Genomic DNA, 18,554 nt, shown 5'->3' on the forward strand with positions numbered 1-18,554 from the left:
AACACGCACACATAGCCTGTCAGCATTCTCTAACTCTGTGAGAGAGGCTCATAATAAAGCAAGTTCATGGCTAGTGAGTCGTTGTTAGGCTCTGGGGAATAAGCTGTGGTTCAGGATCAAGACTGATTGTTACCACGGACTCCGACTGGCTGGTACATACAAAAACATAGACCGACCTGCACATCTAGCCTGTGAATTGCGAGAACAGACTCATTTTCTCTTGGGGACAGTGTACCTGGTGATAGAAGCCATTCGGGCAGAGAAGTAGTCTGACTCCAACACATTGATACCCAGGAGTAAATGGCACGATTTACACTGTTGTTTTCGTGGATCTCTCTGTCTACCTCCTCATTTGTCTGAGACTGAATCTAAAGCATCCTCAATAAACTGATAAACGTTTCAATAGTTTGCTAATGCTAAAAGGTTGGCATCAGAAAACAGGTCCTCTGTGTGTGTTTTGTCTTGAGGGTCTTTGAGACAGACTGTCATTATTTGGGCTGTTTTACATTTCCTGAGGAGTTCTGAGAAGTCTTAAAAGATTCTGTCCTGTAATTAAACATGTGTGATATCTTTGGCTTTATAAGTACTTCATTTCTCATGTGGCTGGTGGAAATGTGACCATTGTCGAACCCTGGGGTTTATTTTATATAATTATTATTATATAACTCTCATTGGTTTTAAGGAGGAGTCAGTTTGCCCCTGCACAACTACTACTACATGACAGGAAGAGGATTCCGGTGCTTTTTCTTTCTTAATGTAACTGCCCAAACGATGGCTTTCTGTAGCGTAAATTAGGAGATTGATGCTCATTTCTGGATGCACAGAAATATGTCATACTGTTAATAAAAAGAATATTCAAAATGTACAATTATTAGCTTAAGTCATTTGTGTTGTGTTTATCATCAGCTGGATGATTTGGTTGATATGATATTCAATGAAACTAACACTGTTATTTCTGTGTGTGTTGTACGCATTAAGGTTGTCTCCCGCAGCACATTATGCACAGCGTATGATCCAGTATCTGTCTCGACATGACAGCATTTGGCTACACTCTCTCCGTCACCCTGACCCCACTCCTCTAATCCAGACAACCTCTGGCGCCGCCCCCAATGCAGAGAACAACGCAGTTGACTTTGAAGAGTCGAGTAAGTAAACAAGCACAAACACATAAAGCCTGTGATTGTGACCACGTTCGTACCTGCACATAATCATCCGCCTGTTAAAACCTCCATGGACTTAGTTTCCTGGTTTGTTGCTAGGCAACCCAGAAAACATACCAGCCAGGCCCTGAATGCCAGAATCGCGTTTGCTTTTCAACCCACCTGTTATTGAGCTTGCCAACAATTTTGCCAGAGTTGCCGCTAGCAGAGGTTCTTATAGCGTTTAATGTGCATGCTCTTTGCATTGACCTTGGATTAAACTGCTCTTTGGTTCTGATGGGATGTAGTAATGTATTGCTGTTGTGTTTTTGCTCTGTGCTTTGCCTGGTGCACAATTGTGCAATTCTTTGTATGGTTGAGTGAGGGAAGAATTTCGTATTACTCTATTGTGTTTATTCAATTCTATTGCACTTTTCGTATTGTATAACATGTTTCAAAGCAGATTTACAATGAATAGTCCATTATAAAGCTCTACGGGTACCAAGATATCAATGAAGGAAAAAACAAGATGTTAAGTAGACATCTTGGGGGGAATCGAGACCTCGAGACCTTGGTTTACACAAAGCATACATGCACACATGTTAGAAGAAACAAATGTTATCCAGCCAGCTGCCACAAAATATTAATGCTAACATTGACTACATTATTCAAGTTATTCGATTGCCTACATAGATCATATTTGCCTCACGATACAGTGTGTGACAGACACTGGTTAGTTGGAGGAGACTCGTGATGGCAGATTGTGTCACAGGTGTAGGGTTGGTGTAGGTGTAACAATGTTTTCTGTTAGAATAGTGGATGAATTAACTAATCTTTTTTTACTCTTGTATATAATAAAATTACAACTTCCTCTCGATCTCATTATCAGCAATGCTATCTAATTTAAGTGACTCAGTTATAAAGCCCCATATTTAATAAAAAAACACTTTGTATTTTTAAAACCAGCTGTTTGTGTTTAGAGGTTTAGTCATTTGTTTTTTTGAGGGACCATCAGCACCAAAAATCCCTCTTTCCCTCCCTTTAAACCCTCCCCTTGTTCATTCAGCATCAGCTCTTCATTCCACTCCAAACCACACAGCCCTTCTGCCCCCTTTCTCTTTTTTTTTTGGCACACATTAGATGCCCTCTTCTGAAATGATGAATAATTCCACCCGCTGGCTGAAGAGTTCAGCGTTCTCTGTAACCTGGGACCACAGATCCATATTCATCAGAATACTTATGAAACCCATCAGTCTTCCAGTTAGCATCTATATTAATACTTATGTCTGCCACAAATTTCCTCTTCTTTTCTTTTATTTCTTTATCCATCATTCCCATATTTTTTACCCCGTAAGGGAATGAATGTCCTCATTCAGCTGAGAATACTTACAGTGATACTGTTAAAGAAAATCTACACGTTTGAACTTTAAAGACTTTATGAACGAGTTTTGTGGCTTTCAACCATTGTGAGCGTACGGAAATTGTAATCTTCCTATTGGTGATTATTGTTACTAACCTGCATTATATCTGTATGTGTATGGGGACAATAACGCACGTGTGTCTGCACATGGTCACTTTGTCCCTACACTACAAGAAAAATGGTTCTAAATAGAACCAAAAAAGGATTCTTCGGCCTGTAACAATACGGTGCTATATAGAACCCTTTTTATGAGGTTACATTAAGAAACCTGCCTTGAAAAGTGCTATATAGAACCTCAGTGGTGCTATAAAGAACCCTTTCTTCATCAGAAATCAGGAGGTTTTTTAATTTGTTATTTAATTTACTCTCTGAGCTGTCGTATATAGTATTATATTAAAATAATTCAACCAAATGCACAATAAATAGGTTCTTAAATTCTATTATTGTTTATACTTAATTATTTTTGTGTTTTTGTTGGCAGACAATAAAAAACTATCTAACAGTGAGTGAACTCGACCCCTTAAAACTACACACCAGCAGTTATTCTAAGCTAAAATCCTTTTGTTTTCACGTTCTGGCGGGCAGTAGAAGTGAAGCAGAATGTTTTGCTTTGTCTTCAAGGCTTATTCAGAAAGTAGCTAGATTTGTCGCTAGTCGCTTTTTGAAAAATAAGTCGCTAAAGGGGTCTGAAAAATCGCTAAATAAAGCGACAAAGTCGCAAAGTTGGCAACACTGTCCTCAGCAGGACTGTTAATCAGCACTTTGATTCTGGACAAACAACCAATCAGGAGGCAGCTTCTAAATAACTGATTTACTTTAAACCAAAAAGGTGGGAATAAAGAACCCTTTCCCAATACAGAGAACCATTTCAGCTGTAAAGGGGTTCCTCAGAAGATATGGTTCTAAATAGAACCTTTAAAAACATTAAAGAACCTTTTAAGAACCATACAGCGTATGAGTCTGTTAACACTCCACATGCATTCTTTAAAAAATCTAAAACATTGCCTTTTTATTCTCTCTGACGCGCTCTCTGTACTTCCTCTCTCAGGCGGTTCCTCACTGAAGGCTTTAGGTATAAAATTTCCCAAAAATGTTTGTATAACGTCCTGTGTCAGGTCAGTGATGAGTGCTATCTCGCCCACTCGCTTTGCTATTTTGGCTGGAAGGGCTCTCAGCAAGGCTCTTTAGCAATAGTTGTGTTAGCTTCTACTTTGCTGCATTAAAGGGATAGCACACCAAAAAAATTCCCTATTGCAACTATTTATCCTCATGACGTACCAGACATGCACAATTAACAACGCTGTTTTTTGAATTCATACATTGCATCGTCTTGGTTAGTTAGTAACTATTTACTTTGTTTGAAAAATAGTGCAACATTTGATACAACAACCTTCCAGTTACAAGTCTCTTTATAAATTTATTTTATATTGATCTTTTTACAATGTTGCAATGTTTCAAAGCAACTTTCATGAAGCTGTTATCACTCACGCCAACTTATTGTCACTTCAAGTACTGAACCTTTACTGACTCTGCTTAACTTCATAAATCAGGTGTATTTGTAGTGGTATTGTTCAGGCATCCCTGTATGTTCCATCTTTTGGTCTTTCCATCTTTCCATCTGTTTTTTCACAACAAAATGGGTTACCCTGAAAATTAACATATACTCAAACACACGAACATATGCCAGCTCTCCTAAATCTTACCTTTAAACCTGCATTTAAACACTCAACAGTCCCGAAATACACAAGTCGCACCTACCAGTACACATGCATGCTCTCGACTGTTATTTTCGAAAACTGCCTAAACCAGCTGTCAGCTGCATCTGATGTACCACTGCACATCTCTGCTCTTTATAGTCAACAATTCTTAAGAAGTGTAGAAGGACCAGACAGAACGAATGGAGCACTGCTTGAGGTTGTTTGTTCCAGAAAGTCGCTCTACTGTACAAACATTTAGGAAATAACATGCAGTTTTACTTTGGAGAGATCAGTGGAGAGGATACTGACATGGCAGATATTTATCAACCAACTTTTGAGTGCAAACCTCCCTGTAACATCTGTCTAACTTCAAAGATCCCCCTCTTCAAACATCCTGCACAAATTCAACACAATACACATTTCCACACAATTTTGCACTTTTGCGCACAAGCATTCTCTCTTTCTCCCACACACAGAGGCATCTTCAGCCCACACTAATTGCAGTATGTGATGTCAGGTTCAGAAATGCCCCTCTCTAAACCCTCTCCAGCTCACACAGAAAACCGCATCATGCCGTTATTTCGTAGATCACCTGTCGCCCAGTCTCTCGCCTGACAAGTGCAGCTATGATGTAGTACAATGTACATGTAAATGTGTTAAATTACTGTTGTGTGTTATTTTTAAAATCGCTTTTACATTCGTTTTTGGCAATTGTCTAGTGCGCTGAGGGGGAACTAATCATGTTGAATTTTCAGGGAATTGCAATGCCCAGCATCCAGTAATAAGACTCAGGATTTAATTAGGATTAAAGTTCAGTAATGGGATGTTTTGTGGGCGGCTATTAGATTTTACATTTGCAGAGGTTCATGGTGTAGCCCTGGGATATGATTGGTCCTAGTTCGGATATGAGAGGGGAGGGCTGTTGTTGTGAACTCCCAGGCAAACATCCAATTCGACTACAGTTACCAGCACAGATCGTCCCCTTTTTCCAAACTTGGACCTTTTCTAAATGCTCTCAGAAAACCTTATATAAGCCCCGCAGCAAACCAATTTACGTTTCAGCTGATTTTTTACCTATACCCGGAGATATATTATTTCACTGTCAACCATTTTTCTCTCTATACGGTATAATTTAGTTCGTTTTGCACAGAGAATGATCCGATGTATCAGAGAGTGCAGTTTTTTAATCGAAATCAGTCAGAAGACCCTCCCGTCAGAGCGGTGATTTATTTCTAATTTAAAGGGATGATATGACATGCAGGGGCGCATCTGCACATTTTCTGAGGGGTATGCAAAATCTGTGTTGTTTATGTTCAGACATACACAATGAATTAGGGCTAAAACGATTATTTAAGTAATCGTATAATCAGACCATTGTTATTTTTTTATTATTGGTTATCAGGCTAAACAATTTTAATTGGATCTTTTGCTTATAATTACTAAATTGAAACCCAAATATGGCAATTATTATATTATTTGAAAAGTGAGTTTCACTTATGTAGTCTAGAATTTTGACATTTACCTTAAACAAAAAAGCCTGTCCAGTTTTAAACAATAAAACTTTAAATATCCCACATTTAAGTAACAATCGATTTGTAGCCCATTAGAGAAGTGCTGGTGGGGATCTTCAAAGTTATATCTTTATATTATTCGCTCTCCTTCAACAAAAAGTATTTGTGGTGAGGAAGGCGAGACGAGAGCCATGTGGCGGGGCCGGTGGTGTGAGTGATAGTTGGAATTTTGTGGCATTTTTCTTCCGTGTTTTTGTTATTTTATTTTGATTAAAGTTTGTTTGAATGTTTGCAAGTTCCCGCCTCCTTCCTTCCTTTTATTGAACCTTATTACATTCATGTCCGGGCCCGGTCCTCTCTCGTCAGCAGTCCCGTCGCTCGTCCTCTTATGCTCCTGATTTCCTCCGTGAGATATGCGGGACCGGTGTGCGCACAGCTGATTCCAACTATCACTCACGCCACCGGCCCCACCCCACAGCTCTCGTCCCGCCTTCCTCACCACAGTATTATTAAAGTTATTTATTATTATAAGAATCGTATAAGACGTATCACATGACATACTTGAGTTGTATAACGCAAAAAACGGACAGGTACGCCCTGCTTACTTGCGTATACATTTGGGTGGTCTTCCAAAACAAATCATTCCACGAACTGATGTAGATTTGTGGGGGTGTGGTTACACCAGGCCTTTCAGGCAGGTCTGGGTGAGCATTCGCTTTTAGATAGAATGCATCTTTTGTTCAAACACTTTCATTTTTGAAATTTTACATGTCTTATACAAGAAAGGGCAACTGATATCACACCAAAGACACAGAAAAACAGTGTTTGCACCATATGGCCCCTTTAAAGGTTATGTGGATCTCAAACCAAGATTTTATTGGGCCTAATATTCAAAATGTATGACAAGACCCTAAGCAAGGCAGTGAACAATGCCTTAGGGCGTGTACATCAGTGTGTGTGTGTTATTTATTGTTCAACTACAGTACAGATAGGAGCCGGGAGGCCTAAGGATGGAGAATGTAATGAATGAAGGGGTAGTGATGGAGAACAGCGACCCTTTCTAATGTTGCATGACTCTGATCCATTCAGTCCTGCTCCACCCAGCACTGCGGGCCTTTCGAATCCCTCGGGCTGTTATTGTCAGAGAAAAACCCAGTTTATATGGACTTTTCAGAGCATGAAAAACTGCAGCAAAGACCGGTTTATCTTTAATGGAATGCTTCTTCCGCCAGACTTTCTCTCTCTCTCTCTGGCAGTTCAGTGAACATATACGTATGGTTGTGTTTTTTTGCTTGGTAAAATTGGTAGTTTTTCGTGGCTTGAAGTAAATTTAGAGCGTTTTAGTATTTTTAAAGAAGAAGGTTAATTTAATTATTATATGGGACAGTCACTATGACCTCATTTAGCACCACATGCGTCCAAGAGTCCATACAAAGACTCGTGCCTTGGGTTAGAGTTGCTTAAGAAAACCCAGCAGAGTCACTTTAAAACACAGCTAGAGAGTTCAGCTGAGGTCTCTCTATTTCTTTTCTCTTGTTTCTTTTTTTCTGTCTTTCTGGGTAGTGACCCGTTGTTGTGAGGTGGAGCATTGGTAATGCTTCTCAGCTGCTCCTTATTCTTCCATATGAAAACATTCAGAATGAGGAGTCAGGGGTCATGTATCCTCAGCACCTTCTATTTTTTAAGTAAGGGGATTCTGATATTGAGATGCTGCTGAAAAATGATGGCTACGTTAGCTCTGGAAAACGTCTCCGGTTACTGTCGTAAGCTTGGTTCCCTGAGAAGTTGGAACGAGACATGGCTTAAAATATTAGAAGAATCCCTGTCTCTACACCTTTATGAAACCATATTTTCATTTCATTAATCATGAACAGAGGAAGCAGATCTCACAGATAGCGGCAGATTGTTCCATAACCTAGGACCGGCCACTGCAAATGCACGGTCACCTCTCTGTTTCAATCTTGATCTTGGATAAGATAGAGTGATACTATTTGAGGATCCCAGACGTCTAGCAGGGCTATTCACATTAACAAGATCCGACAAATATGAGGGAGACAGATCTTTCACAGACTTAAAAACAAACAGCACAATTTTTAATTCAATTTTGTATTGCACTGGCAACCAAAGACATTAAAATCGGGGTAATGTGATCTCGTTTTCGAACCCTTGTTAACAATCTGGCTGCGGCATTTTGGACCATTTGAAGTCTTGACAAGGAGGATTTTGGCAGTCCAACATACAGGCAGTTGCAATAATCCAACCGTGATAAAACAAATGCATGTATACCTTTTCCAATTCTTTAAAAGAAAAAAAGAAATCTAACTTTGGACAGAAGTTGAGATGAAAAAAGCATGACTTGACTACTGAGTTAATCTGGTGATCTGGTGAAATTTAAGGCAGGAATCAAAGATAACTCCCCAAATTTTCCACCTTAGGTTTGGTGTAAGAATATAAAGCAGCCCTGCAACGATGTGTTATGCATGCTGACTTCTTAACAATGTTAAACGTGCTGTCTTCTCATGCTTTACATGGTCAACTTGTAAAATACGAGTTGGGTGTATTACTTAGTATTTCTGTGCTCGATACACTTCCCCAGCGATCGTACAGGTTTCGGAATGTTTCAAAACATATAAATCAGTTTCGTAACAACTTTTCTTATTTCCCTTATTGGACTCATTATTATAAGTTCAGGTATTTGTTTGTTTACTGCGTTTGGGTGATGAATGTTATATAAACTGTGGATATAACGCTGGATTTGGAGCTTGTTTGAAACTGATATATGGAGTCGTCCCAGCGGTAAAAGATGCCGGACATGAACTACATGCGGTGAGTGAAACTAATGTCTGTGTTTTGTTGTCAATGGGTGTGCCTGTGCATTGGTTCAGCCTACCCCTCCCCCCCGGCACGCGCCATATGTTTTCGGAAACAATCATAAAGCTGTTTCTATTCTCTTCTCCTGGGTGTATCCTCAACAGCACGAGAAGGTAAGTGAAGGAGAAAGATTTTGAGGTTATGTGGTCCAGACGGTGTAATATACAGGGGTGGCTACCACGCCCCTAAGCGCTGTCTTGGACCACATTGGCCAGATACATTTTCATTTCTACTGGCGTTATTCAATAAGGTTTCAGTAAGGTTTAGAGAAGGTGATTCCCCTAACGTTTCATGCAATGTTGAGAGACCTCTCTCAAAAGGGAACTGATTTATATATATATAATGTTACTATACTTTTCACTCACTATATATACTCTATATTTATAACATGGCGTATAGGAATGCTTGATTCTAAATGGCCAGTCGCGAGATTTGCAGGTTTTTTATTCCCAGATAACAACCTCTCAAAACTAAGGACACACAGTAAACTGCCTAATAACACACAGCAAGCTGAATGCAGCAAATCATTTTGACAGTTTTCTTTTGATAAATTAATTTTATATAACAAATGAGACGTTATATTTACAAATGATTAAAACAAATTGCTTGTTTGTAACATTTGACCATCGTTTCTTACCTTAAAACCGAAAGTAAATGGCTTATCCTCATGGAAGTTCTGCATTCTGTAAAATTAGCCAATAAAATAATTCAAGGTTACATTTCATGTCCAGTTTTTATCCGTGCAACCGTGTAATAAATGGGATAATGTACAGGCAGCCAGTTGTTATAAATGAACTACATATTTACTCACTGAAAACACAGTGGTGGTGCTTTGTTGCCACCGTTGTTCAAGAGAGCTTCTTTTCTCTTCTATTCACATACAGATTTGGAATGATATGATGAGTGAAGATTAGTAAATTCTGATAAATTCCTATTTTCATATGGAGGTAACTGCGTCTTTAAAATGATAGTTTACCCAAAATTTAAATATACTTATAAACACAGAATATACTCGCCTCGGTTTGTTTAAGTTGTTGTTTCAAGTCCTTGTGACTTTCTTATTTCTTATTTACCTATTCCTTATTATATAGGGAAAAGAGCAGGGTCAACATACTTTTAAATGTCTCATTTATGTTCCCAGAAGGACACATTTTCTTCATGCATAGTACTTTTTACTGTGCTATTTTGGACAAAGTCTATTCTGGCAAATGCTCTCTCTTGCAAATCACAATCATGCAGAGAACTCTTAACCAAATTTAATCGATCCATTTAGGCTTTAAATGTCTGCTCTGAAAGCTCTGGTGGGGGAAAATGCGAGGCTTTGCAAGATTGAAGTGTCAACATACTTGATAAGCTACTCAATAGAAAAGTTCATTTTGAAATAATATTGCCATTTTATCGTTTTAATACTGTTACACTTTGAAAGCCACAGCCTTTGTGAAATAGCATGCGGGCTGTCAGATTTGTTGTGCATGCATTTAAATATATCCACATGACACAGCATTATTACTACTGGGTTGTTGAAGCGTATCCAGACAAACATTGCCAGCTGGAATGGAGACTAGTTAATGGCTGTAACAGTTTTCCTGCTCTCTGTGAAGGTGGAGACCTGACCTCCTCTGTGCTTTCTGCCTGTGTCTGAGTGTAGAGACTGTAATTGATGTTAAGCAGAGGTTTAATCAGCCTGCAGGGTTGGAAGCGCTGGTCCTGCCAGACTCTGAAACCTGTTTAAAATCAAAACCTTCAAATCATGTCCCAGTGCAATGGAATCATTGTTTCGTATGACACTATACATGTAAGGTTCATGAAATAATAAGTAAATCGAGTTAGTGGGAGAAAATTACATGAATTTAAGAGGAATTATGGTTTGTCTGAAACATCAGATCTTTGCGATGGTGAGTGAATGAGCGCATCTCTGACTTTAGTCTGTTACCATGTCTCCTGTTCAGCCAATATATGCAGAATATGCACTGCAAAACATGTCTGTCCCGACAATAAATAAATAAATAAACGCTCATTTCTACAATAAAATGTACATCAATGTCCGCTCAGTAGCAGTTTGGGTCCTCTCTGTTTTGACATTATTATAAAATTATGCTCAATATATTGTTAAGAAATGGTGTGCTGTTTTGTTTGCTCATTTTCTTTTTCTATTTAGAATTCTCTTCTTGAATAATTGTCAGGGACAACTCAACATGATGAGATTAGTAAAACATGTCTGATGCTGACTGAATACCTCTTGACAATAACATTAGTCAGGGAGATGTATAAAAAATCAGCTGGCCTCAGTTAAGAAATGTGTATCTGTTAATAAAAATAGTTTCGGGTATTGGCAAACTAGATGGTTACTTGCTTTGAACTTTTGAACCAGGTTTTAAAGTCCCTCTCCACATTTCATGACTTCTTTCTTTATCATGTAACTGTGTAGTGGTAAATGAATACATAAATGAATATATCCCCCAGTGATTTGTCCGCCTCATAAAATTCACCTCAGGTGCCCCATACTCCCAAATGTTTCATTTCCAGGGTGAAGTTACTGTGTATCTCTGAGGAAAATGGCTTCTGTGAAAAGGTTAGCGTAACTGGGCTGTGACAGATGATAAGATTTCAGAGATTTCACTGTAATGTGTCACACTCTTTTTAGATCTGTCCATCATTCTCTCATTCTGACCTTTTCCCATTTAAGGAAAGGCTTGTACACCAACTAATTTATCTTCATATAAATTAAGATTGTATATTACTGCTGTCCTTCTGAAACCTTCTATCTCCATATTTCATGCTTATTTCTTCCACAGTTCATTATTATTAATCACTATAGTGGAGTAGGCGGGACGAGACCGTGAGTCGATCCCGGTGAGTGAGTGATAATGAGCGTCAGCGTTAAGTGCATCTCGTATCATGGAGGAGATCGGGAGCATAAGAGGACGAGGGACCGGACCATCAATGAGAGAGGACCAGGCCTGGCTTTTAGTTGTGGTAGTTGTTATTCGCCGGCAGTCGTCCGTGAGGGGGCCGGATGTCTTTTTACGTAGTTGTTATTTTATTAAATGATTAAATGTTTTCCAGTTCCCGTCTCCTTCCTTCCTTTTATTGAACCTTATTACAATCACCCTTTATGTTTGTCAATGGGTTTTGCAAACATTGACCCAAAAAATTTTTTTAAGTGCTGGTCAACTTGGACAACACAGTATTTATTAATAATTTAAAATGAACAGCGTTTTATCCATTTCCTGAAAAACTTTGAATTTGGACATCCAAGGTTTCAGAAGCACAACGACAATATGTCTCTGTTATATATATAGCAAAAACTTTATGGCCAGGTTTCACAGACACGGCTTAGCTTAAACCAGGACTGTGCCTTAGTTTGAATTAAGAAATTTATGTCGCTTTTATAAAAATGCCTTAGGATAATACATTAATGGTGTGCATCTTGAGACAAAACAATGGCACTTATATATTTTAAGATATTTATGGGCAAGTTATATTCAGTTAAGACAGGTCAAACATTCATTTAAGTCTGGGACTATTCTTTAGCCTTGTCTGTGAAACCGGGCCTATAGCAGGTATTTTGGGGTGTAGTTCACTCAAAAGTAAAAATTATTTCATCATTTACTTACCCTCACGCAATACCAGATGTATATAATTTCCTTTCTTCCGTTGAAAACAGTATTATGATGAAAACATGAAAATGACAGCAAGTTTTGAGACGTGCAAGAATTAGTGAGATTTATAGACATGCAGCCGATTTCTATTTGAATTCAGTTTCTCTGAATGAGCACAATATATTAATAATTTTCTCTCACAAATGTATTGTTTCGCCTCAGATGACCATCTTTAGCGTCATCTGAGAATTTAACAAGATGACATTTTACTGTACAATTATTCACTTGTGCTCAATTAAAGGGTTAGTAAATTATGAGGGCGAATTTGAGGGGGAATTTAAATTTCTGGGTGGACTTTTCCTTCAAAGGGTTCAAACTGTGTAAAACTGAAAAACATTTGTAGGAATATTGTTTATGTTTTTAACTTCATGCATATAAAATGACATTTACTCTCAGTTAGCATACATATCCTCTCATGCGTAGTATTATGCTTAAGTTTAGAGTAGTTCCATAGCATTCTGGTTCCCAAAGGGTGTTTCATTTCGAGAGAACCTGTCCAGCTCATTAGTCCATGGCTGTTAGAGCAGCTCCCGAAAGCTCCGTCTGAATGCCATCTCGCTGCACCTGGGTTTCTTTTGGCAGTAATGGGTAGACAGGAGAGTGCAGGGAGAAGCTGCCTAATAGATATTTATGTCTGCATTACATCTCCTTGAGCCCAGGTCATAACAGGCAAATCTAATCTGTTTGCCGGGCCCAGGATCGACCCTCTACTGGCAAATGGACCTCTAAGTATACTATTCGGCCAAAGCTTGCCTTCCTTCCTTCTGTAATTATGGTGACAGGGTTGAACATTGAAAAGCACTGTCCGGCATCACCTTGTTTACCTCTGAGAAGAGTTATGTAGCAGACAGAGATCTGTATTGAATTCAGTGCTGTGTGTATCATCTGATTTGATAAGTGCTTGGAGAATAACAGAGTTTATTTTACCATTAGGGCATCTTCACAGAAGAAGCTGAGCTGTTGTTAAGATAGCATACATGATTGCCATATTGATTTTAGTGTGGATAGTTTCATTTGTTTTTAGTATGAAGACTGTACACAGTTTATGTCCCTTTTCTTAATTTGATGGTGTTATTCTTTAGTGTACAAGCTGTGGGTTGCACTCCGAGACCTCTGCAGACCGCAACACAATGTAGAGGGCTTGTTGTCAGATTCTATTAGATTTGCTTTTGTTTTTAATTAGACCATATCAGCAATAGCAGATTATTAAAAAATGCATTATTTTCTATGTATTCATGACAATTTTGTCAATGCTATGTCTGTACTGTATCCTTTTAAATTGTGTTTTAAAGGTGCTGTGTTAAGGGATGGTCAAACTGCAGTAGCAAACCACATCTCAAACACAACCTTTCGCTTGCTGTGGTGGGACTTGACTGAGATCAGTGGTTAGTACATGTACATTTACTTTTATGCATTTGGCAGGTGCTTTTATCCATGCTCTAACCACTGAGCCACAGGAAAGCTAGTAAACTCTTGTAAGAAGTCATGTTATCAAATGAAGAGTTTGGTTCCAAAATGAGAACTCCTTTTTTTAAATGTTTTATGGGCAATTCCAATTAATATCAATCAAACTGCAGTTGTTTTGTTTTGATTTCAGCCATAGTAACTAAATAAAATACAGCTAACTTACACAATAAAAAGAATGATTGCAGTTAAAAACATGATTTTTTACTTTTTTTTAAAACGGTGTTATCTCATTTTGGAACCAACTCTTCAAATATACATAGACCTACTGTATGTTTCTCCTTATATTTAAATTCACCCAAAGATGACAATTCTGTCATTGTTTACTCCTCTTCAGGCCAGTAAAAACTTGTATGTCTTTGTACTGCGGAGCAAAAAATTATAGTACTAATTAATGTTTGAGGGGTTTGTAATGAGGTTCAAAACGTGGAAGGAAGGAGACAGGATCGGCATGGCTGGTAAGTGGTTTATTTGTCAAATACAAAAACATAAAGTAAAAGAAAATAATATTTAACTATGGCCTTCTGGCACATCATTTCTTTTCCGTTGTTTTCGGTAAACGTCCTCTCTCGTACGTCTCTCTGTCTTCAGCCAAACTCTTTCTCTCGAACCTCTCCTCGTGTTGGCTTTTATCCTTTTCCCGCCAATAACTGTAATTACAGACAGGTGTTTACAATCGGCCTTTGACCTACTTATTTCCCGCCGATTTTCTCTCTCTCTCTCTCTCTCTCTCTCTCTCTCTCTCTCTCTCTCTCTCTCTCTCTCTCTCTCTCTCTCTCTCTCTCTCTCTCTCTCTCTCTCTCTCTCTCTCTCTCTCTCTCTCTCTCTCTCTCTCTCTCTCTCTCTCTCTCTCTCTCTCTCTCTCTCTCTCTCTCTCTCTCTCTCTCTCTCTCTCTCTCTGACTCAGCTAGACCACGCCCCCCTTGCCACAGTGTTTTTATTGGAATGACAGATATCTTAAAGGAGTGATGAACTGGGCTTGTTTACTGTTTTATACGGTTGTATATGAGGTCTACTTATGATGGTCGCCAGGTTTTTAAATTCAAAACTTCGAAATCAATAAGTAATAGGCTATTTTCTACCCAGGTTTTGAGGCCAGCTCTACAAACGCTCAGTTTTAATGGGCGTGCCGCAGTGAAGACACTTGAAAGTAAACTCCCACTGCTATGATGGAATAGCAGTTTGTGTAGTTGGAGCCTTCCGTGAATTTGGATAGAGACATAACTTTAGGTTACACATCAGCACCATTCAAAGTTTTCACACGGCATTAGTATATGATCTGGACACCTCCTGTGATTTATAAATGACCTCCCCACATCGGTATTTCATGTGGTGCATTCGCACGGAATGGTTTTACTCAAATTTACTGACTTATTTCCCGGATGCGATGGCAAAGCTTTGCGTACAGATCTTATAGCCTATACTTGTATTGTGTTAAAAGATATATGTCCGTACCTGTCAGCATTTTACACTGGTGATCACGATCCAGACAAAAGATCACTGTGATTGTGGGTTTCAAATGTTACGAGAGTTTCCATGATAGATAAATAAATGGGAGTCTTCCGGTAATTTATGGATATCACCCAACACACAAAATAATACCAAAACACTTTGAAACAGCCTCCATTATTTGCAAACATTGGATAAAACCTTGAAAAATGATATATGAACCCCCCAAATCACAGAGATCATGATTCGTATGTAATCAAGACAACCTCTGCAATGCAATACACAAAGCAATAGTGACGCATAGTACAATTTTTTTTTTCTCAAATAAGATTGCTGCGCCATTCCTATCGGATCCAATATTGACGGCACAGCACTGCTTTTTAATTCAACCTGTGCCTTGTTCACAAAGGAATCCTTGGAGAAATGAAACAAACTAACGCTCCGTGTTCTTCCACATGAACAGGAACTTCTTTAAAAATTTACTTTAACCACGCATTACTATTATGCAGCAACTGTATTCTTCCACAACCAGGGATTGCACAATATTTAGCTATCTTTAACAGCATGTTTGTTTATTGCTTGCTCGCTCTATCTGGTTCCGTGCCACTTGTGGTACTTCAGTTCTGTCATGCGTGAACCACTGGGCGGGGCTATAGAAGTAGTCGTTGATATTTTTCTGTGGAGGTGGTCTTCAACCTATCAGTGTCGTCATAGATAGGTGCATTCCAGAACCTGGTGTTCGCTGGGCCTGGTGTCAATAACAGATATAATCTCAGTAACAAGGGCATTTTCAGTTCTGACCCTTACCTGATATTCTCGTGAATATGACTCCCTCTTATATATCAAAAGCTCGGGTTAAAATTTTGTCATAACTCCTTTAACCTTCAAGCTCCAGATATGAATGTAGCGTATGATAATCCATATAAAACAGGAGATATATTTATGAACAGAATAAAATTTAAATTACTAATTTCAATTCAAATCATTAATCTGATCTCATACAAATCAAATATGGCAATGCATCAATAACGTCAAACTTGAATGAATCTTGCATACGCTCTTTTGTGTTCTGCTGAAGAAGGAAAGTCAAACAGGTTTAAAAGGACAAAAAGGTCAGTAATGCACTTTAAGAGGACTTTTGTGATCTTAAAAATTATCTTATTCTCATCAAAATCAATTCTAAGATAAACTAATGTTGCATCGCTCGCGCCCGGTGTAGACACGGTGTAAATTAATGAGGACAGAAGGTTGGACAAACTAGTCCTTTAATATTTCCAACAGGCCCATCCACGCGTTCAGAAACAGAAAATGCTTCAATGCCCCTCAAAGTAAAGGGACGTGAGCGAGGAAAGAGGCTATAGTTTTGAGAGAGAGGAACTATGAGGAAGATAAGTGTGAACACTCCACTGAACGCAAGACTGTGGGTGATGGAGGGCAGATGCCATGTACAGAAGAGGAAATTGGCCACATAGAGTAATTTTCTTCCCCCGCCTCTCTATTTCTTGCCCTCTCTTGACAACTGTTACTGGAAGCTCTTGGCATTTACCCAGGGATGATTACAAGATTGACGAGTGATTCTTGTTATCTGGGCTTGATCTCACACCTGGCAGCACTTAGGCACTGACATCTGTTCAGCCTGGGAGAATCTTCAGTATCTCAAAAAACAAAGCTTTGCTTCCCTGAGGGCATGTATACACCAAAAAATGAGCGTTGTGAACACTGCGTGAGTGTTGAGGTGTGAAGAAAGGTAGACTTAAAAAAAGGTAATCCTTATAAATTCAGCTTGACATTCCCTTATCCCTTAGCCCAGACGTGGCCGTTATGCTGAGGATCTGTTGATGGATGAGGATTGAGAGTTTTACGTGTTAGTCCTCTATACGCACATCTTCTACAGACAGAGCAAAAACTACTGATAGGATTCAAACTGCACTGGGCATACAACTTAAATCACGACGCTGAAATAAGACGGAACAAAACGACGCATATCATTCATGCAAAAGTGCATCCAACTGGTGTGGTACTGTCAGATGGCATTTTTTGAGAACAAAGAAGATCTTTTGAGATGTTTTGTTAAAAATGTTCAGACACACACAGTTTTGAAAATCTCATTATCCCTGTTGCCAGCAAAATCCCCAGCTTTGCGGGATGTTGTAAATCTGGAGACTTTTGCAAGATTGATGCCAAGTGTAGTTTTACAAATACCCCAACATAAATTCTCAATACAGATTTACCATCCAAGAACAACGTGCTTGTATTTGATTTGCTCAAGACTTTTTAATTCTTATTTGTTTTGCTGTTGTGTGTCGTGAGTCGTGAAGAAGTTTCCCAAGTCATATTTAAATAGTACTGTTCAGCTGTTGATATTAAGGAATAGTTCTCCCAAATAAGACATTTATGCCATAATTTACTGCCTTCATCCCATTTTAGGTGTACATGTCTTTCTTTCTTCACACGGTTGGAGAAGTAAACTAAAACCTGCCTCATACATTATAATAGCATTAGATAATGAATAATTTTTTTAGCCAAAATAACTTAAGACAGGGAAGGGATAGTTCACCCAAAAAGACAATTCTGTCTTCATTTACTCACTCTCTTGTCATTGCAAACCTGTATGACTTTTTCTTCTGCAGAACACAAAGAAGATCATTTGAAGAATATTGGTGACAGAACAACACCAGTACATATTGTCTTGCATTGGTTTTGTGTTCATATACGTATTTACAAATTTTCAATACGTATTATAATATGCTATGTAGAGCAGTTTGTCTGTTTAGGGCTACTGTAGAAACAACACAACGAATTCCATGCAATAGATAGATAGAAATAGCTCATTCTAAGGCAATAAAACCATAACGCTACATTAAGGTCTTTAACCTAACAATTAACAATAAAACAAATGGAAAACCAATTGTTGGTACATTTTATAATTTTTTTACAGACATTTAGAAGAATAAATCATCATTCGTTAGATGTGCACAGCTTGAACAGTTACTTTAGATTGGTACATGGTCGATCTCAGACTCTGCTGTCACAAATCATAGCAAGAAGAAAGCCAGCATTTGCTATAAACTCAGATCCACAGATACGTGTTCTGAATGTTCTCACATCTCCTAACCAAAAGATCAAGCAGACGTGCCACAGCATGGCTTGAGTGAAAGGGATGCAGCTGCAGGAGGTAAAGCCAGACAGTGTCAGCTGAGCAGGGTATTGACCTCCTGGTCAGAAGCCCTCTTCATTAACCAGCAGGTCTCTGCTGCTCCACAGAGGCATGAGTACATTTCAGTGTCCCTGCACAGTGCACATTCCCTCCTCTTCATCATTACACTCCAATCCTTAAATTC

General features: G+C 38.7%; 1 protein-coding gene across 1 annotated transcript in view; it reads left to right on the top strand.

The window, feature by feature from the left end:
- Positions 1-18,554, top strand: part of ambra1a (autophagy/beclin-1 regulator 1a) — a 44,007-nt gene that overhangs the window by 810 nt on the left and 24,643 nt on the right. Inside the window, 2 exon segments of the mRNA XM_056747335.1 lie at positions 979-1,145; positions 13,593-13,682. Coding sequence (XP_056603313.1) covers positions 979-1,145; positions 13,593-13,682 — 257 coding nt within the window.

The sequence above is a fragment of the Triplophysa dalaica genome, chromosome 1 (assembly GCF_015846415.1).
Source record: "Triplophysa dalaica isolate WHDGS20190420 chromosome 1, ASM1584641v1, whole genome shotgun sequence".
Taxonomy (NCBI): domain Eukaryota; kingdom Metazoa; phylum Chordata; class Actinopteri; order Cypriniformes; family Nemacheilidae; genus Triplophysa; species Triplophysa dalaica.